General features: G+C 36.7%; 1 protein-coding gene across 1 annotated transcript; it reads right to left on the reverse strand.

Moving 5' to 3' along the window:
• Window positions 1–215: 215 nt before the first annotated feature.
• On the reverse strand, window positions 216–22514 carry ASB7 (ankyrin repeat and SOCS box containing 7). The gene is made up of 4 exons (XM_026856347.1): window positions 22412–22514; window positions 18976–19236; window positions 11408–12013; window positions 216–1401 (listed from the first exon to the last, which is right to left on the reverse strand). The coding sequence occupies exons 2-4, from the start codon at window positions 19184–19186 to the stop codon at window positions 1262–1264; spliced, it is 957 nt and encodes a 318-aa protein (XP_026712148.1). The 5' UTR covers window positions 19187–19236; window positions 22412–22514; the 3' UTR covers window positions 216–1261.
• Between the last annotated feature and the right edge of the window lie 4411 nt (window positions 22515–26925).

Raw genomic sequence — 26925 nt, forward strand, 5'->3', positions numbered from 1 at the left:
GGTTTAGACCAACTTACAAATGTAGTGAACAATACCAAGTATTTTTTTTAAAAAGAAAGCAATTTTAAGGTTCTGATCTCATGTCACGGAACTGAAGATTCATGCTTTAAAACCTACCAGTCAATTCTTAACATCTGTCTTGCCTGAGTACTGGAGAGCTTAAAGATCATAATAGCTGATCTTTCTCGCTTTGATAGGAGCTGACAGACACACAATTTGACTGAGAACCCGTAGATAATATTTCAACTGAAAGTGAAATAAAGCAGGTTATACATTCATGAAATTCAGGAGTAATAATGAACAGCAACTGCCGCATCACTTTTGTAATGTCGTGTCCACACTACAGCGAGGCAGCAGTTCCTATTCTCACAAATAATGCACTGAGACTAAATGAGGAATAGCGTGGAGGGGAGTAACACGTAAAGGGAAAATACATCAGAAAGATTATTGCACAGGAGGCACTGTATGAGAAACAGAATACATTGGCTTAAAAAAAAAAAATCTAGATTTTTTTACTCTTAAATTAATGTAAAAAATACAGAGGCTATGCCTCTTTGTAGTGTACTGTCACTGTTAAAAATAGACTTACAAACAGCCATCCATTTAACAGGAATGTCAGGAAAGAAGAGGGCCTGAATTTTATCGGTATCCCAACTAGAATAATTAGGAAAAGAATAATATAAAAAGAGCCAATGTATAGACCCTCAAATTGAACAGGGTAACCATAATTTTCCTTTAATTTCCAAATTATGTTGGTACAGTACCCTAGGACATGCTGATTATCAACTCTTCCCTCTAACCTGCAAAAACATACACCCTGGCAGAGACAAGAGTCCCAACAGACAACAGGGCTGTGAAGGTGTATCAGTATCCTTTTGCAGGACTGGTGTCTTGATTTCCAAACTTTATTTTGTTGCATAATTTCTTAGCATACCAATTCAAACCAACCGCTTCCCTTGAGAGGCTACCTTCCATCTCCACTGCAAGTCTGCACAATTAATGTGAAAACAAACAAAAAGCCAACAGCAATTTTTAAAATGTAATATTGTATAGAAAGCTTGGACCTTGTAAACTTGGACCAAGAAACCAAAAATTAAGACCTTCTAGCGTGTGGTATAAAAAACCCAAGGAAGTGTATACCTGCCTTCTGACTTCACAGAAAAATCAGAATTTGCATAGGATATACTTTGTGCAAGGCAACAAGCCTCTTCAGTATCTGGAATATAACTAATCTTGCTCAGAGTTCTTCTCTTCATGGATATCAGATATCATCAAATTTGTGTTTTAAGTAGTCTTTCATGACCTTGGCAATGGGTAGTTCATCAAGTAGTTTTAGGTTTTGAAGGCCTATACACTGACGGATTTTAATTCGGCATAGATCTTGCAAGTTTCTGGGCTGTCCTGAAAAGACAAAAGGAATACATAGAAGTAAAATGATCACATTTTAAACATACTTCAAAAGATCATTTGCTCAGTAAAAAAAAAATAAAAAATCACAGATATTTGCTGTTTTCTAAGAGGCAGAGGGAAGGGGAAAATTACAAGAGAAAAAGGGTGAAAGTGAATACCTTTCTAATGAAAAGAAATTCAATGAAATTCAATAGATGAATCTTAAAAACATTTTTACAAACACATAATTTTACTGATACATTATCCATGTAAGGATTCCCATGAGGTGGCAACATATGCTTAAGCGTTGTAGAACAGTGTAACTTCTCCATTTAACGTTCTGTGGAATTTTTTCTGTCCTTGAGGGAAAAAAAATGCTCAGTCTTGCTTATTTTCAAACATTAACGCAAAAACTTCTGTGTTCCACTGTAACAAACAGGACTAGGAGTTTCCTTAGAGAGTGAAGTTTTATAAATGTTATTCAAGGATTGCATGGCAGAGTTAAAGATTGTTTTTTCCCTTCTAATGAAAATACGAAGCCTTTAAGCTTTGGATGTAGCCACAACCTCGTCAAACGGAGATATGAAAATATGAGTTAACCACTGTTCACAGAAGAAAATATTTACTGACATCACATGAACTTCAGTATTTCTGGCAGGGATTTTCCAAAATAATCCATTCCCTTTCAAACTTATTCTTAAGAGGAAACTATTCAAACACCTTGAAAAGCAGCCCCCCATGCAACATAATGTAAGAAAGATTAATCTAGCTTTGTAACTGAATGTACCCAACAACAGATCCCAAGGAAGAAAGAGAAAGAGCAGAACAACAGACATTGAGAAATCCTGTCCCAATATACCCTTCTAGCTTTCAGCACCGGTGCCTTTGGGCCTTCCTAAACCAGAGATTGCACAGATCTATGTCTTTAATAGCTGTGAATAGCCTGCCCTTTGTAAATCTGTCTAATGTTTTTTGAACTCATTCATACTTTCAGTATCCAAAACATCCTGTGGCAACAAATTTCACAATATAATTAGGCGTTGGCTGGAAAACTACAAAGTGCTTTTATTTATTTTAGATCTGCTTCCTGATCATTTCATTGCATGCCTACCATTCTTTGAGTTACAAAAAAATAACAAATAATTGTTCTCACACCAGTCATGATTTTACATACCTTTATATTAATCTCCATCCTGCACTCATGCTCAATACCTCTTTCAAAAGCTGAAGACTCTATTTAATAACCTCCCACCATGGGAACCACTCCAAAAGTCTGACCAAACTAGCTGCTTTTTCCTCATTGTGCTCTTTTTTGACATTATCCCAGTAACACATTGAAGTTGTGCTAATCAATATTTTGATCATTGACTTAACCATGTCATGGCCAAAAATAAATTAAAAAAAAAAGTTTACACAATTATGGCACCCAATGGCTGTTTGAGTCAAAATACTCATCACCATTAACAATGTAGGTGCTTATTTTAGTACCAAGATAATCTATCACCAACAGAGCAACTTACTGCACTTTATTATCTGTATAATCATTAATGGTAAAAGACAGTGCTTGTTTTTGCAAAGAAAGGCACAGCAATTTTATTGAGCTGACTGCTTGAATTAATAATTTCTTTAAAAAGCAGTACAGAACAACAAAACCAACTTTAAATAACTTAGATGGACATTTCCAATTAGCTTTCCTGAGCTGCCACCAATTAAGCAGGACAGTTTTGAGAGAAGAAATGCCTTCTGTACGGGGCTCGACGTGAGTGGGTTTTATGGCAGGACAGTATGATGCTATTAGCTCACCAGGTAAGAACCCATTTGGAGGAGACGGGAGTTTCTCTCACCTAAGCCAGCCCCAGAGCTGGCTCTGCAGCCCGTCCCTTCTTCCAGCCTCCTCCTAGTTCAGCAACAAACCTTCTAGCAGCTAAATAGACATTGACATTATGAGTTTATTAGACTTTCATGGTAAGCACATAGTAAAAAGATTATGAAAATATCTCCTGTCTTCTACTTTGGGCATTTTGTACATGGTTTCAGTTACCCTTTATAGCAAGTTCCTCCTTTTCCCCCACCCCGCGCGGGTTTTCCATAGAAATGGGCTGACAGGCAGGTATACACTGGGATTTATCTTAAGCACTAAAATTATCTGAGGTAAGCTAGCAGAAGTAATGCATGAAAACAGACTCAGTCTGCTTTTAAAGAAATTAGATTTGAAATTAAAGAACATGCAAATTTGAATTTCCTTCATATAAGTGCAAAACATTTTTATTATACTTATCACCACAGTATCTAAATGTCAATTTATTTTTAATTATAACCTTCAGCCATGACTTAGAATACAGATCATTAGTTACTTTGTCCACTGGTGGTTTCTTCTTAGCAGGTTTTTGGGGTTGGGTTTTTTTTTCTGCTTGAAGGAATGAATTTATACAACTTGGACAACAGCTGAATGGTCAAGCTTCTGGGAAAGAAAAGTTACTTTTGGTAAGATATCAAGCAGAGGAATATTTATGGTGATAAAGAAATAGTTCCAATGCTTAAAATGTGAATGCAAACAGGGTTCAGAAAGGATGCACCTTTTCAAAAGTTCACTGCAAACTAGTGTTAGAGGGTATAGACGACTACAGATCTATATGTGTATTTTCTGTAGTAGAGTACACAATAATAGAGCTATGAGACTCTGATTTCTGGTTTCAGAAATGAATGCCTTTTAATTAACATCCTACGGGCTTTTTGAGAACAAAACAGACAACTTAAAATACGCAGAAGAAAATGGTCATCAGTTAATTCAAAAAAGACCCGATTATCAGCTGTATGACATTTCCCCCAGTAAGCCTAAAAATATTTCCTGGGAATGTGTTAACAATGGACATTTCCAGTGTTAAGCACCAGTTGCTACATCTAGTGGCTGTTAGTGTCTTAGGTCACGCCTTGCAAATTCCAGGGTTATTAATGCATTTGTGATTTATTAGAAACGGTGTCTAGAACACTTACTCATTCTTGGTTGCATCTGAATGAAAAAGAAAAAAAAAAAAAGGATTACAGACCGATGTCAGTGAACCCTGATTTGGCAAATGAAAAATGTTATTAGTAATTTGGCAAAGTAAGACAAGTTAAATGATGAAAAAAGTGCTGCTTAAAAACGATTAGGAAGTAGAAACTTTGGTTATATCCTGCACCACAAGTTTGGACAGTTATTTAGGCAAATAAGCTACCAAGGGAAAGAATTAAAAAAGAAACAAAAAAATCTCCCACAAAATAAAAGGTAAGAGTGACCTAATTACCATTATCATGTAAAACAGTGACATAAAACTACAGATCACCTTAAAAAAAACCCCAACACATCCGTGATCTGGTCTCAAAGGGACTCACTCCTTGATGATGGCAGTGCTGTTATTCTGGAGCAGCCGCATTATCATTCGGCTCTTACGCAACCTGAGTTACCACCAGGGCAGCAAATACCTGCCGCTGTTGTAGAGCTGAAGGTTTGCTAATGTGTTCACCCGAACACGTTAGATACTTCAGTCGATTGATTTTGCACGATTTATAGCAATAAACAAATAAATTACAGGAAAGAGATGTATAGTTCATCTTTTGTCTTCCACAGCTCATGCTACATGCTGTAATGGAAAGCAGAAATCACCAACATACTTCTTGCGTATAGTTTCCCAAACATGACAGGAAAGTTTCTTCCAAACAGAAGAAACGTAAAACAGGGTTATAAAATGAAGAGGATTTGCTTTTCAATTTTTTTTTTCTCTCTAGAGGCAGCGGACTTTAGTACGTATGAAAGTTAACCATTTTCCTAATTCAGTTCTTTGACTGCTAACAAAAATCCCAAGCTTTTTTTCTTCCTTTTTAAACAATATTTTTTTTACTTAAATAATGAAGTAAGCCTTTTAAAATATTACTAATAGATTGGTCTTCTCTGGCGAAACATGATAAAATAATCATATTTTAACAGCAAGAAATTACTACAATTAATCCTGAATTTTCATTCAATATTACATTCCTTTCCTTTTTGCAGTTTCAAGACTTTTCTGCTATTCTAGCTGGGAGTTTGCTGTTCTATCCCAGAGACAGACAGAATTTACACATAGGATTTACTAGCTATAAAGAGAACTGTATGTCATCATTACAACTGCTCTGCAGTTTATGCATTTAGACCTGTGCCTCCTGTTTTTCCTGTGCAGATCCTGCTCCCCAAGAAACTAACTCACCTAATAGGTCTATATTTAAGGATCATTAAGGCATAATATTAGACCTAGTACCTCTGATAACACTGATTATTAGGGACTCTCACCCAGTTTTAAGCAAAAGTGTTGTGAAGGTGGAAAAGGGGAATCCCTACCACTTTTCCTCCATTGAAGATATAAAAGCATCTGTGCAACCTGTTCTGTTACCCAAGGGAAAATTTAGGATTAACTGAAATCAATACACTTGTAGGCTGTGAGAAGATCACCTCTGATTTATTGTTCTACCTACTAAAAAAAAAAAAATAGTACTTTTAAAAGTAAACAGTGTCATTGGTTTGAAGTGGACAGGCAATTTCTAAAGTTAAAAAATTAACAACATCATCAGTGACATATTTCAGAAGCTGCCCAGTCTTCTCTGAAATATTAATACATTTCTTGAGAAAAAGCTTCCAGTGTTATTTCTCAAACTGAGCCTCTGCCTCCCTTGGGAACTGTGAAAAGCTGAAAACAGTAGTAAGAAACCATTTGGTTGTTTCTTTTTAGTTACAAAGGAAACTTAAAAATAAAAGTTTTGTGAAACATTAAAAAAAAAGTTGAAACTAGGCTGACGTATGGCTGGCAGCAGCTCAGTTCCTCTAGAGTATCAGAATAAGTATTTATATCTGCAGCTAACTATTAAATCCATCCCTTATTTCACAACTGTGAAGGAACTCAGCTACTGCCAGCAATTAAATTTAGTTACAATTTTGTTAGCTTTTTTGGGGGGGAATTAAAAAAAGATAATTGAACTTATCAACTGTAAACTTACACCCACCAGCCGAGAAACACATTGATGAAGATGCACAAACAAACAGGATCACACTGAATTCAGCTATTCATTGCAAAAGGAATAGGTCTACGTTTAGGAAATGCCTTGTCTTGTACTCTGTAAGACAGCAAAATAACTACAGAGGATACTCAGCTCACCAGCATTTAAAACGCCAGAAAAAGCTAGCATCAAGAATCTATAGATCTGAAATAGTAATACAAGACACGCAGGGCTGAATTCAGAAAGAGAATTACAGAGTGTACACTGACAAAGTGAACAAACTCCTTGAACCAGTATCTAGCTCAGCAGGACAAAGAGAGCTTTTAATTCTTTTTAATTGGATATCATACAAGTTATTTAAAAAGTTCTAGTTTAATTTTGTGTTCAGTATGTCTGTTAGAATACTTGAGCTTGAATCAATGTTTTTATTGCTCTTTGAAAAATAAATTCTCCACAGTGAGTTTTAGATGTCTATTAAATTTCAATATATCTGGCACAGAATATACGTACCAAAGAGGAGTGTCTTTTGGACTGAAAAGTTATAGATGGAAAAGAAGAATGCCAGTAAAGCTCAATGTTAAGTATAACAGGTGTACTTAGCAATAAAATTAAGATTTGAATATGCTTGTTTAAGATTTCTTGTAAAAAAATATTTTGTAATGTTTCTATAAATTCAGTCTTACTGAAATTGCTATGGAAATTCAACTAAGAATTTCAATACCATAATGTTCATCTATTTTTAGGAGACAGTAAAGTGCTCTGAACATAGGCTTAAAATGCATTGTTATACTATTTTTACACTAGAAAAGAATACAGCATAGGTGTGCAAACAGGAGTCAGGAGTTGCTATACTTTACATGCCAGATCTAAAAATACTATTTTTTTTTTCCCACAGGCATCTTCAAACAACTCTTCGAATCTTCTGTATCTGTATATAGCTAAACAAAAATGATTCAACTGCTCAATATAAACAGTCAACTGCACTCTTGAGTTAGTAGCCACATTTTTCAATATCACACTAGGCAATTCTTAGTTCAGAGTTAAACAATTATTTCAGAGGTAACTTTCCTCCTTCTAAAAGGAAAAAATTGGGCTATGCCTTTATAGAGAGATCAAAAACTATACTGGTCCTTATCAAACAGGTACCTGAATCTGCAGAAAGTAAACAAATACCATCTGAATCATGATTATCACTGACCCAGCTAAAGTGAAAACTATAAAATAACCTTCTTACCCTAGTTCCCTGCATAACTCTGGATGACAGACAATAGTCGTTAGTGCAAGATTTCCAGCAGCACACAAGGAAGCAAATAGTCAAAGCTTGCAATTCCAGTAAAGTTCTTCTGTGTCATAATAAACATGAAGATACTGTTTCCTTTGCAATTATCCATGTAATGAAATATGTAGAAATCTACTTAATTCACTATGACACTTCTGTATTCATAAAAGTTTAAATTACGCAGAGACCCTTTTAAAAATGTTTTTCCAGGAAAAAAAAAAGATCCTAGTGAAAAGTTATCTTTATTTAACAGAAGGATAGAGACAAAGAATGTATTAAGGATTTCCTTAACAGGACTTTTAAGTTTTTCTGCACACTTAGAATGCAATATAAATCTAAACACAAAATTACACTCTCTAGTCAAAGCCAAAGATTTGTCCTTTGAAAAATTAAAAGGAATGCAGATGAATATTTGTCATTTAATTCATTTGGTGACCTTTAGATCTTGTTCCAGATCTGAAATTAGTTCTTTGATACCTGTTAACATACATGCCACATTACACTACTGTGGCCATATCCGTTTACTTAGCTATTTGCCTCGACACAGACAAGCAACTTGCATAGCAAGTCATAGACTCCTGTCTGCTACGTTATCTGAACAGTGATTAAATTAAATGAGAGCTATGGAGAGGGGAAAGGGGTCAAGCTTTTTGCATTCCCCCTTTTGAGATCATAATTGATTTTCTAGTACCTTGAAGTTTATTTATACCTTTAAGTATTGTTCTAACACTTCAATTTTTTTCCTGCCTCCAACATTGTCTTTATAAGTTTTAATACTCTCAAACCCCATTCAACTTCAACATAAATCATTCCATCCAGGACTAATTCCACATGTTAATTCTGTAGACATATACACTACCAAAAAACCCCAACTATATGTATCTCTATCTCCATATATATTATATATATATGCATGTCTATTTTAATTTTGCATTAATGTATTCCAAAGTGCTTCCAAAACAACTCTTTTATCAGATGATCTTATGTACTATAGTGGTTGCCAATAAATTTTTTTTTGACTGGGAAAGTGTAGTACAGATAAGGAAAAGGAAGGTAATTAACAAAATCACTGAGCAATTTTTATCTTCAATATCGTTTTTTCAAAGGGAGACTTTATTCATTTCTGTATTGTAAAAGAGGATAAAAAAGAAAAAAATCTACACCAGTGCCCGTCTAAACATCAAGTCAATGGCAGACTTGATGAAAAATTTTGTTGTTCCTAACTTCCAGCTTCATGCTTAAAATACTGAGACACAACTCCAAATAACTTCCTTCCTCTTGGAATTATTCTAAGAGCAAAGGAATCTCTACCTGTAGCCAGGAAGAATATCAGACCTTCCAGGTCAAAACCCAAAATCCAGTATCTTCTTACAGACTCTCAGGGCCAATACTGAGTATTTTTGAGAGCTTGGTTTCTTGCCTGTTATTCACAACCGGGGACCTGGGCTAACGGCTGCAATTATTACAGATTACAATACCTACCAAAACAAAAAGAAAGTCACATACGTTTTCTGAAGAATTGAAACTGCACAAATATGTTTTCCAAGTATTAAAAACCACCCAACTACTTACATCTTGCACGTAGACTGCTAAATAGTATCCCATTTATATGAAGCATGCTTTCACTTGAAGAGGTTTGATAGCTTTCATAATTCACATATATTATTCTTTAAGCTTAAAAATTTTAGTTTACTGCAAAAGTGAAAACTAGTTCCTGTTTTACTATCAAATACATTATTCAAAACTTCAGATGCACATATAAAACTTACAGCTATGGATTCTTATATTAAGCTCTTAGTATAATGTTCAAATAAACAACGTAGAAATTCCTGTTAAACCCTATGACCAAGTCACTGTTACCTACTGCAAGAGAACATTTCAGGAAGATGTCCACTAGAACAATTCTGTAAAAAGTTTGTAAATTTTTCTTCTAGTAAATACATATTGCAGTAGACTCAGAAATGAGACTCTTCCCCACAGTGCTACAGCGTGAGATCTCAACAATTCCCTGTACACAGTCTGATCTAATTGGGAACTCTGCTACCAAAATCCCAGCTTGCTCTTTATCCATTTCATCTCTCCTACACCATATTATTAAAGTGATTATTCACGAAAACCATGGAAGACAGTGTTTGGATATTTATAATAAGGGCAGAATCTTTTTGTAAACATATTCATAATAATTTTGCTCAGAAGCACAAAGCTGAAGTGTTTTTGTCAGCACTAGTCCTCCCTGCTTTCCCAGTTCTCCCTCCATCAGCACAAAACAGTGATAGCTCCAACACTGTTACGTTGGCCACAAATTTAAGTTACTTTTTTGTAACAGAATTTACCTCTCACTTAACATTAAACCCTTAAGGTATGGAATATGGAAACTAAAAGTAAGTTACAGTACCAGTTTCCAACTTTCTGAATTAGACTTTAGACATAGAGGAAACACTGAAGCAGTCTAAGACTTCATGCTTACTGATATGTCCAAAGACTGAAGAATTGCAAGTCTGGATATTATATCATCTACTAATAACCCTGATGGTGCTACTGTATAGTGAGAGGCTCCCAAAAAGGAAACTAGAAAGAAATGCATTTGAGTAAGAAGGGGCAAATTAGAACAAAATCTATTAGTTGCTTGTATTTCTTACTATCAACTTCCACCTTTCCAAAATTTCTCTTCATATTATAGATAAAAACAAAAATAACACTACCAATCATGAAGATAAAAAAGAATTTCCAAATGCTTATTTGTCTCAGCTACTGACAACAGATCTTAGCTGATTCACCTCCAGCCCACACTGAATTTCAGTTTCTTTGCAGAGTATATAGAGTGCTTAATTCTCATTAAAAACAACCATATAAAAAAAAATAAAAGGAACTGTAGGGGAAAAAAGAATATGTGAAATACCCCATTTTTTTTTGTGCAAAGATCATCTTATTTAGAATAATAATTTATTGGGCCATCTTAACTTGTTTGAATTAGCAAACTCTTGCTAACTGCTAAACAGCAATTCCCAAATGTTTTAGGCAACACTATAACTATGAAACACTATTCTAGCATTCCATGTGGAGAGAGGAAGAGAAACTTTCAGTAGATTTAGTACACCAAAAACTGATAACCAAAAGTGACCAGAATATTAGGAGCCTAATACTTTCTAAATACCAGAAGTCATGATGAGTTAAAATCTCTTTCATATTTCAAAGACATCAACAAAATAAAAATCAAAGCTACACAGCACATGAAACCCCTTCAAGTTGCACGAATAAACCCATTTTGTTGTCTGGTGAAGGGGAGAGAGGGAGAGAGAATGTTGGAGAACACAAAGCGGCAAAAGCTCTTTTCTGCCCTGGTTGTAGCACCAGATGAAAAAGCCAGCAACTGCAGAGTATTTGCATGATTAAAAAAAAAAAAGCAAGAGGCATAAAAAAACCCCCAAAACAAACCCCAAACTCCCAAATATCTTATGTGCTAAGGCCATTAATAAAATGTGATTTTACAGTTCACTTTTTAAAAATTAATGCTTCCTGTTTAAACAAACTAATTTAAATAAAATATACTTAACATTAGCACCTTTGCCGAGTAAGAGATTCTCAGTATCACAATACCTTCACCTTCCCAGAAACTTTCTAGTGCATTTAAATAGCATCAAGGGGCAGAGAGGAAGCATTTTTTTCCGGGGCTAAATTCAAAGAAGGCTTTTAGTGGACACTGTGTCCTGTGATTAACTTCTCTTACATACATACTTGTCACTTCTTGTAAGAAATCCAGACAGGGTCGGCTACTTCCAGAAATACTTATTGAAACAGCCAGTGGGGTCTGTCCTTCATAGTTCCTTGTGTTAGTGTCTGCTCCGTAATTATACAACATCTGTGCACAAAGCACATCATCTCTAAGAGCAGACAAGTGTAAGGGTGTCTGTCCATCTTCCAAGCGACCCAAGTTTGTATCCGCCCCTCTCTGAAGGAACATTCGGCAGTAAGAGTGATTGCTTTTGATCACAGCGTATCGTAACAGGAAACCATTTTGAATGTCGATGTTGGCATTGTGATCCAGAAGGATTTTCACACAGCTTGACCTCTCTCGGATAATGGCCAGCTGAAGCGGTGTAGTACCTTTATCACTGAGCGGATCAACCTCAGCCTTGAACTCCAACAGGAGTCTGACAAATGAGTCTCTGCCATAGTGGGCTGCTACATGGAGGGGAGTCCAACCATCGTTGCTTTTTGCATTAATAATGTCACTTCTATATTCAGATTCCAACATCAAGCGTGCAATCCTCGCTCGGCCATGCATGGCTGCATAATGCAGAGCAGTGAAGCCTCCAATTAAGTCCTTAACTGTGGGATCAGCTGAAGTTAAAATAAAATTAAAAAATAATTAGAAGGCATTACAGTAATCCAGTGCTGCAAAAAAATAATCAAATGGTTGAATGTTAGTCTTCTCAGGCATAGCATGACAGGACTTTTTTGTACTTCAAACCAATTCTTGCTTTCATGAACAAGCTATTTTTAAGAAAAAGTTAAATTACGTTTTTAAAAAAGGGTTACACAAAAAAGACTTTCTTTCATATACATATGTTTCCATTTGACAAATCGTTTTCCACATCTTCCTAGCACTCTTAGGCTAATTACTCAAATCTCTCTGTCCATCCAGTTTTCCTCCAGCTCTACAATATTACATTTCTTTCTCAATATTCAACTTCTTTATTTTCCCTTGTGTTGCTTCTTGGTCTTAAAAAGAAGCATGTGTAGAAACATCTGCTGTCCCAAATTGCGGATGTTTTGTGGTCTGGCAGCACTGTATTGTTTTTAGGGTGTAATACTGTATTAGGTAAAATGTTTCTCTGTGGTCTGCAGGATTTCCAAAGCATGTAGGATATATGTTATTTTAGATTATCTTGATAAAATCTGTTTTTATACATGATGAATCTGTTCTGAATTTATAGTTTTACAAAAATTTAAGATTTTACAAGAATGTAAGCATTCACTTTTGGAAGGAACCAGGAAAAATGCTGGTGCAGAATACAAGTGATTACACAGAATTTCCACCACCCACCCCCCCAAGACAACACAGAAACTCAGTCTGATTTATGAATTTAAAAATTAAAATAATAAAATAAGTTTGCTTAATTTAATTTCCTCAAGACACCCAAACTTGTAAAGCAAGTGACTATTCCCACATACTAAATTAATTACTGAAGGAAAGGTGCCTGCCTTGTTCCCATTTCTCAGCTAGAAAATAAACCAGGCTGTGAGGCTTCTCCTTCCACCATCCATAAATGCTGCCTATCGGATGCTATATGGTACAAACTATGGTTTAGAAGTTTGAGGCACTTTCCTAAGACTCCTAGCTGGTAGAGATACCATCAACACGAGGTCCTAGACTTGAGCTGACATGTTTTTGATATTCCCGTGTGTCTACTGAAACAAGTGCTGAGGTCCGTCCTTCACCTCCACTTGTGGCATTGTCTGGTCTGCAGTCATATAACAGAGGTGCACAAAGCACACCACCTGTAAAAGCAGACAGGCATAAGGGTGTCTGTCCACTTTCCACCCTGTCCTTGCATCCTGGCACACAATTCTTTGCCTTTTCCTCATCTATACATACTGTGTTCAGAGGGAAAGTAGCAGTGGTTTGGGTGGTTGGGGGGTGGGAGGGGAGGCATAGGACATTGTGACCATGCAGGTTTAAAACAAACTTGGCTGAAGGCTATGAACACCCTACACTCACACTGCTCAGGAGGAACACTTGCTCTCCTGTACCATGTAGAGAGGGCAGAGTTTTCTGCTCGGTTGCCATCACACCCAAATAGAAGAGGGGAAAAGTGTGGGAGAGGCCAATCTGCATCTCAAAATTCAGATCTGCTGTAAGTTAAGTTCACAATACGATATAAATTGCAAGCTAGTTTAGTCTGAGCACACAAAGGTGCTAACACAAAGCAACAGGAATAAGCATCCCAATATAGACCTACTGCAACCATGTCCAGATAACACATCAAGATAAGACATCATACCAAAATAAAAAGACTGGCAAGCACAGAATACAGCTGCAAAGATGATCCAGGAACTTTAAGGTTTTTTAAAAATGTAAAGTGAAGACTGAGGGGAGGAAAACAAAACAAAACAAAATCCAACATACAAACTAATGCAGCCTGACTACACAGAAAAATAAAATGTGAGAACTACCTCTGGTGTATAGAATAGGAACCTAGAAATAACAAGAGAAAGATTAAGGAAAATTTAGACCCTTAGCAGCGATAGCCCTTCTAGTCTTCTGTGAAAAGCAGAAGTTTCAGTGCTCTGTAAAGTTATACTAACCTGAGGTAAAGCACCCTCTGGTTGGCAGGAAAATGAAGTCAATGACTGAATAGGTGGTTCTTAACCTGCACTACAATGATGTCCAAAATATAGCAAAGAATCAGTACAGCCCACAGAGTCATTAAAGACAAAGATACTATTTCAAAGTGATGTTTGCTGCTCCCAGGGTCTCTTTCTTCACACTGCTCAGACTATCCTGGATTATCTCCTAAGTGGTGATAAACAAAATGAGTAGCATAAGCATGAGAATTAAGATGCAGAGGGATGAGACATTCTGAGAGGCAGAATTAGAGAGAAAGATGGACATAATGGAAAAGAGACAGAGCAGGCAGGGCTATTTTCCAAAAATAAAAGTTTAAAAAATAAAAAATAAAAAAATTCATGTTGTGCCTTCTCTCTCCTATGCTGCATAAGGTATTCAAGCCAGTCATGTCTACCTCCATCTGAGATGCAGAATACTGCCACTAGCCAGTTTAGTCTACGCTATTTCCAAGTTCAATCAAGTATGTCCCAACTTTTGTGTGTGCATGTATATACATTTTTATATAAATTGTTGTAATCCAAACCCAACAATTTATGTGCAACATAAGGATGTCCTTTACCTGTTGTTGTAAGTACCTTTCTGTGACCTCCCTACTCCCAAAATTTTACTGCTTTTGATCACTAAAGTGGCACAAAACCCCCCGAACTAAGTCATGTCAGGAGTGTTTCAACAAGAATAGGAAAAAAGCATCTCAGTTGGACGACCAACCACCACAAACAACTAATCTTCCAAAAGTAAACCCAGTAGCAAAACCTCATGATATTGTAATTCCTGTTCAGATTATGGGCTTCTAGTGAGTTAACAGTACCAGTCTCCCCCTTGATTAGGGAAACAATTTTAACAAGACCAAAACGTCTGTTGCTATTCAGTGAATGTTTTGCTGCCATCTCCTGGAAAGCTTTTGAACTTCACAAGGGCTTTCAGCAGAAGTTGGACCTGCATTATGTTGCAATTTTCATCCGTTCAGTCCCTGTGTTAGTAAAAACAATGCTACATAGCTGATGTTGCCTTAAGAACCTAGGTTGTTGGGGGGGTTTCTGTTTGTTTGGGGTTTTTTTAAAAGGCTTCAGTACTGGTATCATGCTGTAAGGTAACTAAATCCCCTGGAAGACAAACAAGGTAGAAAGGAAGTGGGGATGATTCTCTGCTTACCTTTCAGAATCTGCAGAGGGGTACAAAAATGTAGCCGGTACAAGCATATTTCACTAGGAAGGGATTAAGCCAGCACTTGCTAGCATTTCTTTATCTTGCCTCCATCCTGATTGTCAAACAATGATTTCTTTTAAACCCTCCCATTAATTTGCAGAGAGCAGAATCTAGAAACATGAACAGCTGCGTTTGGTCACTTCTAATGTTCTTAAATATAAGGCAAAATACAATGGCACAAACCTTGAACTGCTTATCAAGGGTAACAAATTACCAAACTCACTTGAGTCTGAAAATTTGCAACACTGAATGATAAACAGATTATTTTATTTCATGTTAAAGGTGGGCACCTAAGTTAGTCATTTAAACTCTACTGTAAATGAAACTCTTTGATACTGTAATCTGGAGGACATACTGATTCCTAAACAAGAGTAAAATATTTTAGAGTTTCAATTTACAGCTCAGTGGGACCGTTTCCCTCCTTTCTTGACTCCTTCATTAGATGACTACTGCAGTCTAATTTGGGAAGCCAAGAGAGCAATTCTTCTGGCTTCATAAAGTACTTCTATTGTTTTGAGGTTATTTCCCCCAACTAGGGCTTCATTCTGACTGCAAGGTTTAGAAACATGGCTACCTATAGCTTCTGTTTTGAATTTCATAGGACAACATTGATAGAGAAGACCTCCAGGAAAGAAAGCACTACTGTGCTCAGAGACACTTTATGAGCTAGTTTAGCAGGGTGAGCATTTGGCATTCTCCAGTTGCTCCCAGATTCTGTGTAACCTTACTAAAATTTAGATACCTTGCAGCCAAGACTAAAAAATAAATAAATACGCCTGTTTGGCTACTTCTTTCTGTTACTCTTCCATTTCTAAGAGCTTTAGTGAATCATTTCTTCACTTTAATAGGAGTAACCAGAAGCTGTCCTGATCAATTAGTATTGAGAAGGTATTGCCAAGGGACAGCTAACAACTACACACTTTCAAAGTTAACAGTGGTGGTTGGGTATTAATAAAACATAGCTCTGATCCAGCACTGGATTGTCTGTCTCAATATGTAATTTTGAAAATAAATAAAGTACGCTAAAGGGGAAAAAAAGGCTTGTTATACAAAAATCCAAGGTTACTGAAAACTACACTCCCTATTTGTGTTGCTTTCCTGTTGAGCTTTGTGATTCTAGATTGTTTCTATAGATGGGAAGAGCTGGCTTTGTAGAATCTTCACTTTATTAAAATGAGACAAATACACTAAGAAAGTCCAATTCACTATTTTTCATGAGAACTAAGTTTCTCCACAGTTCTGATCAGCTTTGTGCATTTCATCACTTGCTAAAGAATATTTATTATCGGTCCTATTACCTCTGCATCTAGCTGGTATTTCTGCTGGCTTCACCCTTTAGTCTGGATTGGGGTTTTCTTATGCGTTTTCCCCATCTATCTGTGTTTCCTTGCTCAGCAGATAATAAAAAGCTTCCTCCTGTTGCACCACCTCCACTCAAATCAGCCAATCTGCATGCACAATGCTGTCCTCTGGCTCTTTTCTTTGCTGGTGAGCAATAATGGAAGAGAAGAAAAAAAGCAAAAGCAGGAGGCGGCCAGGTCATGACTCCCATAACAAGCTACCTTTTATTTCCAGGTCAGTGACCAGATTCCTTCTCAGCCTCTATTAGCCAAACTCCATCTCCATCCCACTAGCATGCAAGACTACATCAGTCATCTTCCTAGCCTCAGCAACAGCCCAGTGTGGTTTTCTCATTCCTGTATTATGAAAATATTTCCAACTCTGTTGAGCTTCATCATCCCTCCAGACAGCCACAACTATCACTGGTTTGCCCCTTCCTTCTCACAAACACCTCAGTTTCCTCTTTCCTCCAGAACTCCATCCATTCCCTCTCACTCTCTTCTTTATTACTAATATATATAGTCAGTTTAATACTCTGTTTACCATAAGATTCACACCAGGAAACGACTTTCCATAACCCCAATATCATTTTGATCCACAGAGATTAAGTGCCAACATCAAAATAATACATGTTGAGAGAGAGAAAGGTGGAGACTGTGTGAAGAAAGGTAGACACAAACCTCTCACTAATGAGGCAGGCATGATTAACTCGGCCTTTAAGAGTCAGCTCATTCACTGCTTAATAGCTCATTTGTGACATTATGATGTTTTAAATACTCATTATCTTTTATGCCTCTGTTTTGAGGGAAAACAAGGCAAGGCACAAAACAGTGCCAATTTTCTGAAGAGAGCCTCAGCTACAGGAAAGCCGCCGTAGATGACTAACCCTCACACTATTTGTTACTCAACTTTCTAGACCTGGTGATTAAATGCTATACTGCTTCCAGAACAAGGGTGTTTCATTACAGGCAGTTTTCACAGGCATCAGATTCAGCTGATACTTTGTATAGGAAAGAGTAACAACAAAAATAAAAACAGAGTACTGCATCAGCAGCTATTTAATATCAAAACCTAATGCAATGAAAATACATAGGAATAGATAAGGGCTTTTTTTTTTTTAGATCATCAAGTTTACAGAGCTAAAGCCAACATATTTTGAGACTTATAGTCTAAAAATTTTGAATTATCAAACTAAAGGCTTGAGATTATTGACATGTTATTACGTTCTAAAAGTAGAATTTAAAGTTATTTTTTAGTGCAATTTAGTAGCTTTTCCCTCCTTTCCAATAAGGACAGGAAGGTTTGCCAATATTTTATGGTTAGAATCTGTAGTAGATACATAAACAAAGTCCAGTTGTTCAGGTTGTATTTCACTACCACTCTTAAGGATCGTACCACTAATTGTGCAAATACCACAGCCTATTAATGCCATTCAGTTTTAAGGATGATCCACATATCTGACAAATACTGCGATACACATAAGGGGCCCATATGGCCTCAGATACGTAAAAGCATCAACAAGATAATTTCAGTTTTCTTGGGACTGAAAACATCTTAGTTCATAATTCATCTGATAAGAACAGTGCTAGAATAGATGATGCTGTTTTTAAGAGCACTAAATCAGAATGTGGAGAGATCTACTGATCTTTATTTTTCCTTTCCAGTATTACATTGAAAGATTAGGACTATCCATTTCTAAAACTTTAGGTGGATTTGAAAGAAGATACAGCAGAAAGAAATGCTGACTGTATCATTTGAGGGGTAATCATCACAGCCCAAATGAATATATCACTTAAACCAACAAAATTCAATCAGTTCTTGAAATAAAGCTTCACTACAGATGGATGCAGGAGAGGTGTAAACTCAACCGGACTAGCTAACACTACAGTCCTTGCACAGAGAGTGCTGCTTTCATAAAGTTCAGCAGACTCTGTTAAAGCCCATACGGAAACTTAGTCTTTAATGCAACTTGTTAACTTGCTGAGAATTATGAAACAAACTTCCCTAGGATTTCAATTCAAGGCCCTGCCTTCCTCTAATAATACCCCCTAACAGAGAAGAAAAGCCTATAGTGAGTGCTGTGAGTGCATTTAATTTTATAATGAGTCCTTCTGCCTTATTTTAATAATGCTTATTCATTCTTTTAACAATTCCTAGGCAATTCTGGAAAAAAAAAAGTATTAAAAAGCTAATCCATTACCTCATTCACAGAGTATGCATCAGAAGTAAACAGAGATAAAGTACTACTTCAAAGGAACAAAACAAAATAAAACAAAAAAAAACACCAAAGAAAAAAACCCCAGAAGTAGTCTGATACATAACCAATGCTGGAAAGCCCTATGATGGAAATTGGGATAGAAAGATGCGAGATGGGTATAAAGATTTTTCTCTTTAGGCAGCTCACCTCCATGTTCAAGGAAAACACGGACACATCTCTCTTTCCCTCTTGCTGCAGAGAAATGAAGCAAGGTCCAGCCATTGGCATCTCGACCATTTGGAGAATATCCTTGCTCCAGCATCTTGCGCACGGTGTGAACATCGCCAGCAGCAACTGCAGCCTGAATCTGCAACTCTTCCTGTAGTTCAGGGTTTCTCCGACAGTGATGGTGTAACATCCTAGCTGAATCTGGCTTTTACAGAAGCGTCATGAGGTCACACTAGTCACCTTGGATCAATACAAAGCATGAATAAATTAGGATTGGGACCAGGAAAGCTGTATCTAGAAAAATAAGTCAGTACTAATGAAAAGCAATGCTAAGATTTATTCTCTATATGCAAAGTCATCTTAGACACAGGATAAAGCCCAATCTCACTGTTGCTAGCAAAATCATAGCACATGGTTCACATCACTGAACTGCAAAAGGACACTTACACATTATAAATAGTAAAGATTTTCTTCAGAAATAACAACATCAAACAACAGTCCACAATTAAAGCACCTCACCAATAAGCAAAATGAAGAACCTCCAGAACCCAACATTCATTTAAAAAAATCACAACATGGTTACCATCACTAACTCCAGATATATTAATTAAACAGAATGATCTAAACCAAAGCAGGAAACTGCATGGCATTGCTAGAGCAACTCAGCTAGGATATTCTGGTTGTTGGGTTTGGTTTATTTTTTTTGGTTGGTTGATTTTTTTAGAAATATATCACGTCTAAGCTTCAGTTAAAACATTTTTGTCTTACTAGTATAATCTTTTCCTGCGACCTACTGCACATGAACATCAGTAACACTCAGTTAAAACTGAAAACTTAAATTAATTTGTACTTTTTCTTCCTTTTTTTTTTAAAAAAAAATAGAGTCTACTGTCTTGTGGGCTTCTTTATTAGTACATAAAGACTGCAAAGAACCTCTATATTCCAAAAATCAAACACAAAGAAAATACAAGACCTGAAAACACCTAGGTACAGTTAACCCTATCAAACACCATGAGAACATATACCAGAACAAATCAGTAATTACCTTGATCCAGTATATGAGAGAGCTGGGCCAAAAGGCTATCTAAAAATAGCCACTGTAGAGCCTACATAAATCATACATTGGGAAAGAAAGAAGTACTACACTCCGTGCTCTGTTTTCTGTTTGAAAAGTACTCATCTGCAGTGCTACTTGCTACTCAGCTGGGAACAAGAAAAAAAAAAAACCCTGGTATTTAGGGATTCTTCCACAGTACACAAAGTCTGTTAAGTGTTTACATTTTCACATACATTGTGTGTCATATCCCACTAACAGGTGTCCCTAGAATTGAAAGGAGTATCAGAAGAAAGAATGAAAGCAGGGTAAGAGAAGGGTAATGCTGAGCAATAGGAGTCTCAGAAAATGTTCAAAAACTGTTGCAATGGATATTAACACAGTACTAGGAGATAAAAAAGAGCAAGAAAAACGTATTTAAACTCCCATAAAGTTAATCAAGATTTAAGTACAAGGAAAAGTTCTAAAGATTAAAACAAATTTTAAGCAAAATTTAAAATTTACAGCAACTGTTTTCTTAGGATGTCAACCCACATCATCACCTGAACCTTTTACGTGAATACCCTAAGGATTTCCAGATCCTCATGATTCACAGGTCATTCAAAAGACATTGCAATCAACTTCCCATATCCCACTGGGCACTTATTTTCCTGTGATCCAGACAAGAGAAAAGTGAAAACATCAATCACTGCCATCGTTCCAGATAAAGACATAGCTATCTATTCACCCCTCTATAACCTAGTTGTGCCCATTGCAAAGAAGTTATTTATCCGCTTCTTGAAGAGATATAAACTCATAATTAACAGGTAGCTACAATGACCCTACTTACAGTGCAAATATGGAAGTGACATATAGCAAACGTCTGTCTTTGACATTTATAAATGCTTCAACTTACCATGTATGGCAACAATTACCATTTCAGCATGCAGTTATGAAAGAAGACTTTTTAGCTCAGTAAGTTTTACATGGCTTAGGTACTGGCTTTGTTTTGTTTTATAGTATGAACTCCATTATCTGACACTGGAAGGAAGGGGGATTTACAAACCAGCAACTGCTAACTCAATAGTTCAGCTTTTGCAGCATATTCCAAAAATCAAATTTGGTTAATCTGATGACAATGGAAGTATTTCTATTGACTCTAATAAGCTTTTACTAAGCTCTTTTCTAAACTCCAATTAGCACTTCAGAACATGCTCACCTATAAGACACTGAGCTTGGCTTCATTCTGGATGACACCACTAATAGTACTGTTAATGGAATTCCAACTACAAGAACAAGATCTTTCTTCAGATTTACAAGTGAAAGCTGATAGCATAATCTAACTGATAATAAGTCGGTGGGGGATCCTTCAAAAAAACAAAAATCAGAGCATACCCCTTTAGGCCTATGTTCTGAACATGTACAAAACCAAGATATGAAAACTCTTCTCTCAGACTGAGAATATCTGACCAAAAGTTAATATAAACAAAACTTTCTACTGCCATCTTGACAGTCCTTTCTTGTAAAGGACTAATACTTGCAAGACCTTATGTGATCCTGAAAATTAAGGTCAAACTAGTCGCTCAAAATGCTACAGAAAGAGATGGGATGACTAACCAGATGAAGTGAAATGGGATTTCTCATTTAAGGGGCCAGCAGTATCCCCCCTGCAACTATCTACGAAGACAGTTGGTTAAGAAAAAGCAAAGCTCTTTATATCACACTTCTCAGCTGGTGGGTATATTTGTAATGCAGCATTATAAAAAGTTGGCACCGGCCCCATATGTTGCATGTGACTAGCAGAGCTTATTCAAATTAGCTAGTACTAAAGTACATAAGTACTAAAACATACAAAGCAGAAGACAAAGTCAGGCACAAGCAGCTCCTTTTATCACTTGCGCAGTTTCTGTAAATATCTACTCTTCTATCTCACCCCTATGGCAAGCAATGAAATTCAAATTACAAGAATACTTAACTGTAACATTAAAGGTTTCAGAATAGTTCTAGGTACACACCGGCTTTGAAGACATTTTCACTTCTGCTCCATAGGTTGTTTAAAAGTCCTGTTTACAAGTCCCCATTTACAGCATCAATCTTTGGAGAAGGAAAGGAGGACTATTGGAAGTCATTAGCCATTTGGCATTTAATATTTAATGTTTTGCAACTGTAATCAATCTCATTCAGAACACCGTATCCACTTGGATTGTTACATATTGGCTTTCTCCATGCAAGTGAAAAAATGAAATGAAGTAGAGGGGGTAAAAATCGCACCTATACATTCCTGGTTATAATGATTGTATAGTGCCATGAAAGTGGAGGACAACAGCTACTTAATTGATTTAGCAAGTACAGCAGGATGAACTCAATGTGTTCCTGAATTACCTTATAAGAGGTTGTTACTCTTTGACGGATGTCCCACTCTTCATTGTCTTCACTGTTCATAATCTTGTGTGCCCATGTGTGTCAAACAAACTGCTACCCCTTTAAAAAAAATTTTATTCCTTATTAGCTGCAAAGAGTAAAAGGAAGAGGTTTACTTACTTTTACTTAGTACCTGTGCTAGACTGCTACATTTTAATGAAGTTATGCCAGAAAAGGCCCTGAAGTGTGGGTTTTTGTATTATCAGATGGTCCTCCAGAGGTTGAGCTGGGGAGAGTTAGCTTCTGCCAAATGGGGAAAAGTCTACAGAGGATATCTTATGGAAGACAAGAGAAATGAGGTATGTGTTTCCTCTCTGGAATTAATCTTCAAGAAATGGTCTAAACTCTTCTCTAAGGATTACATATACCCGCTCCTGCCATGGAACAAGAACGGATGCAAAGGTTACAGCAGGTATTTCTGCCTGATTGCTCAACATCTCCCTGTGGGAGTGAGAAGCCAGGAAAAACCTTCAGGATGCATTTAGTTCCTCACAACCCATTTCTGTGGTTTTTTTTGTTTGGGTTTTTTGTGTGTTTTGTTTTTGTTTTTTAAAACTTTATCCCATCTATGCGTCCCTGTCTAAAGACTAAACCCTGACAACATAGAGCATTGATTTCCCTGTCCTTCTAGTGCCACCAGATAGTCATCTCTCACACACAGAGGTAAAGATACCTCCACAATAGAAGCAATAGCACCACCTCAAAAATCTACACCCTTTTCTTCATCCATAAAAACTATTATTTTGGTATCAAAATTTACAGAACACCAATTACGATCCCTATCCAGTTTCCTCCTTTAGACTAGCCCTCCTTATCTTCCTTCCCTGTCAACTGCAGCTAACAGGATCAGTCCCAGCATTTGACCATTTCTCACAATCTGTACTCATCATGTTATTTCATTAATTCTTTGTACAACTCTATGTGACTCCTTGTTCACTTTGGCTGCAAGCTTCTCGCAACAGGACCCCTTATCATGTGTGAGCACTGGAATAATATAATAAATAATAAAAGCATTAATTACTTCATTGTATAGCAGATCACACAAAACCAACTGTGACTCGTTTCTTCTGCAAATGAGTTGAACCAGAAAAATTATGTCAACTGCGCAGCTTTTAGCTTAAAATTTCTGTCACTTAATGCAACATAAAATCTTGCTTTCCTGATGATAGCTCAGAAGAGGAGGATGAAAAAAAAAAAGCTCTCTTCATCCCTCTTATGCACATTTTCCAAGAGCTTTGCTTCCCAAGATAAAACATACAAGGTCTGCAGATATGCTCACAGCCGTGCACAAAATTGCACTGCCATGACCTAATTTGATCACATTTCTAGCCTTGTTTTTTTGCATAGATGATCAGTCGTTAGTTCACTTTTTTTTTTTGCATGATTTTCACTTTAAAACCCACACATTTTTTATTAGCTGATGCAAATTAGAATTGCACTGACTTCACAGACTACAGACAAGGTAACAGATTGCTCCACTAAAAAAGTAACAAGCTTTTTCCCCCCAAAGGAAAATTAGCTGCATATGGCAAGAGTAAGATCTGCAACTTTAATAAAAAGAAGTCATATTTAGTGAAAGTAAAGCTCACTTACTCAATGACTTAAAGTTTGCTTAAAATACTAATAATTGTAGTAGAAGTGGCACACTAAAAAAATAAAACAAGCCTCTTCATTATCTATTGATAACATCTCATGTTGTCAAAGAGATCTTAAGACTTTTCTACATCGATGTGTCACTTCATTAAAGTCACTGCAAACATCATGTGGAAGATTAATTCCAATGTATGTGTGTATATATATTATATATATATATATACACACACAAACACTCTAGAGGAAGTTCAAGGTTGGTATTAAAAGCAAGACCTGATAATACAATATTTTGCTCATTCAAATGGCCTAACAGATAGTGATTCCTAAACCCCAAGATGACACATCCAAAAGCAGATAAGGACCATCATTTACTGATGTTAGCCTAATTCTATACAAGGAAAGTGTACCATTACACGACATTTAATATCTAGCATAGACCTAATCAGTGTAGATTCTAGCTGTCTGTGGTTGAAGTATTCCAAGACATTTAAATCAAATAAACAAAAATAAAAAAGAAAGCCCTGTGGAATAAGGATAAGCACATTGGCATTCATTCTTCTCACAACCCACTTCTCCCACCCATTTCAAAACTCAAACAAGCTAAATGTGTTCTCACTCAAATGGCATTTTAAAAATGGTCAATGTGTTTGACAAAGAAACTAAACGCGACTATCATCTTCATATGTCGCTCAGCCTCCTATTTCAGGAGCTCTTGAAGGCAAACAATTGTGTTGTTATTTGTGTTCTCACATCATAACCAAAAATTTTGCAAATAACATGTAAAATATTAAAATTTCACAGAGCCTTATAATCTCGAATATATTCTCTGCTATATGTTCTATGATGCATCCCAGACAGACATCAAGTGAGGTATCCAAGTGGCTGAGATGAAAATCACCAAGCAACACACGCGACTTGCTGGGTCTGAAAGCAATGAGTTAACAGTGCATGAATCCGAAACATCACAGAGGAACTGCTACTTCAAAGGAAAGCAGCCTTCACTCTTCATAAGCGGTCATTAAAAGTTACACATTTCTCACCAGAGCTTCTGTAATGCCATCTCATAGCTTGGACATACTAAATTTTAAATAACTAAAAGAGTTAATCTAAAAGTCCTCCATCAACTTCAGGTGTTTATGGCACTGTGTGATGCTGACTGGTGATGTTATGTACTAATAAGCAGCTGTTGTGTTGCTACATTCTGCAGGTGGCTGAAACTGAAGTATAGAGGTATCATTTTACCAACTCTGATCCATTCCACAGTAGTTGTGAGGCCTGACGGCAAATTAGTAAAATCACCCAGCTCAAGCAACTTCAGGTATGCAAACTGGAGAGCAAAAGCAGAGACCTCACCTTCAGAAGGCATCAGTAACGCATCAGCTATTAAACCATCCTCAAAATTCCTGCCCGTACGTTGGCAACCTTAACCACAGAGCCCAGCAAAGAAAATACTGCTAATCCTTCCAAATCAAAGACCTCAATGCAATAGGTAAAGCAAGGCCTTATGGATCTTTTTCAGTAGAGAATGCTGCATCAGGTTCACACAGCCACAATTCTCCTCCCTCAAGATGTGCGCTAACAAACTGCAGAGAGCTCTGCAGCATGCTTGGAGATCCTCTTGTACCAAGCACAAAACACAATCTCTCTTCTAACTTACAGTGGTGCTGTTACCAAGTTTTAAACAGTAAAAGTCACAAAAAGCTTAGCCTTAGAAGTAATAATTTGTAGCAAGTGTCAACGTGTAAGATTTATGTATTTTAACATGACTTTCTATCATTAAAGTATCCAAACACCAATATTTCATAGCATGACAAAAGAAGAAAACAATGACTAGTTCAAACCACACTAAAGCAGTCACTTCAGTCCTAATACTTGTAGCACAGCTGATGCACAAAACGAGCGCTGCCTACAGAGTTTATTTCATTCAACAATCTCTGGAAGATTTGTATTTGCTCTGCATTTCTTTTTAATGTAGTCTGAAAGAATCTAAGTGGACAAAATTTGTTGGATGACTTCAGTGGATAATGCAAGTTTTTCACTGTGATAGTATCATCCTGTAAGCAAATGCTGGAACAACGGAAAACAACCTCTCAGACATCATGTTTCCTTTAATGGTTTAGAATTCACAATAAGGCAAAACAAAAACAAAATGAGTATATAGCCTGAAGACTAAAAAAAAAAAAAAAAGCAGGATTTCAGCATATCATTTATCTCTGTTCCTTGTTTTGACCATGTGCAAATTTCTGCCAGAAGCTAATTCCCTGATTCCTGTGAACTCAATTCCAGCCTCTGCATCTGAATCAAAATTTGCTGCACCAGCATTTCACATTAGGAAGGAGGTTCACAAATCAAATGAAAACTTACATTTCCTTCCGTGAATAAATTCCAAAGATCTTATGACTTATCGGCACCAAGAGGTGTCCTGTTGGAGTAGCTACATTAATACAAGCCTGGCATTAGATGCACTGGATGGGTTGTAAAGAGGGTGTTATAATAAACCAACTTCAGATGAAACAGGTGTGCTGTAACCGCCCTGGTAAGTTGGTACTAATGCACATCTGTCTCACCTGATAGCATAAAAATCCCTCCTACAATCACACTGGGCACATCCACATGTTCTGCTATTACTCGTGGGTTTGCAGTATGCTGTCAAAGTAACATGGAATATTTCTCCCCTGTGCTTTCAAAATGCATCTCTGAATTTGTTGCATTTATGTTATGGGGAGATTTTCCATTTAATCCTTGACATGTAGTAGCTACTTCTTATTATATGCTAAAGACACATATATTAGAAAAACGATCCACCCTTGACTAAGATTGCTGGCAACAGGTACTGCTCTTTCCCCTGCAACTAATGCTAAAAAATAATTTACTGCTGACAA

This window comes from Athene cunicularia (assembly GCF_003259725.1).
Source record: "Athene cunicularia isolate RWA chromosome 10 unlocalized genomic scaffold, athCun1 chr10_part1, whole genome shotgun sequence".
NCBI classification, from domain to species: Eukaryota; Metazoa; Chordata; class Aves; order Strigiformes; family Strigidae; genus Athene; species Athene cunicularia.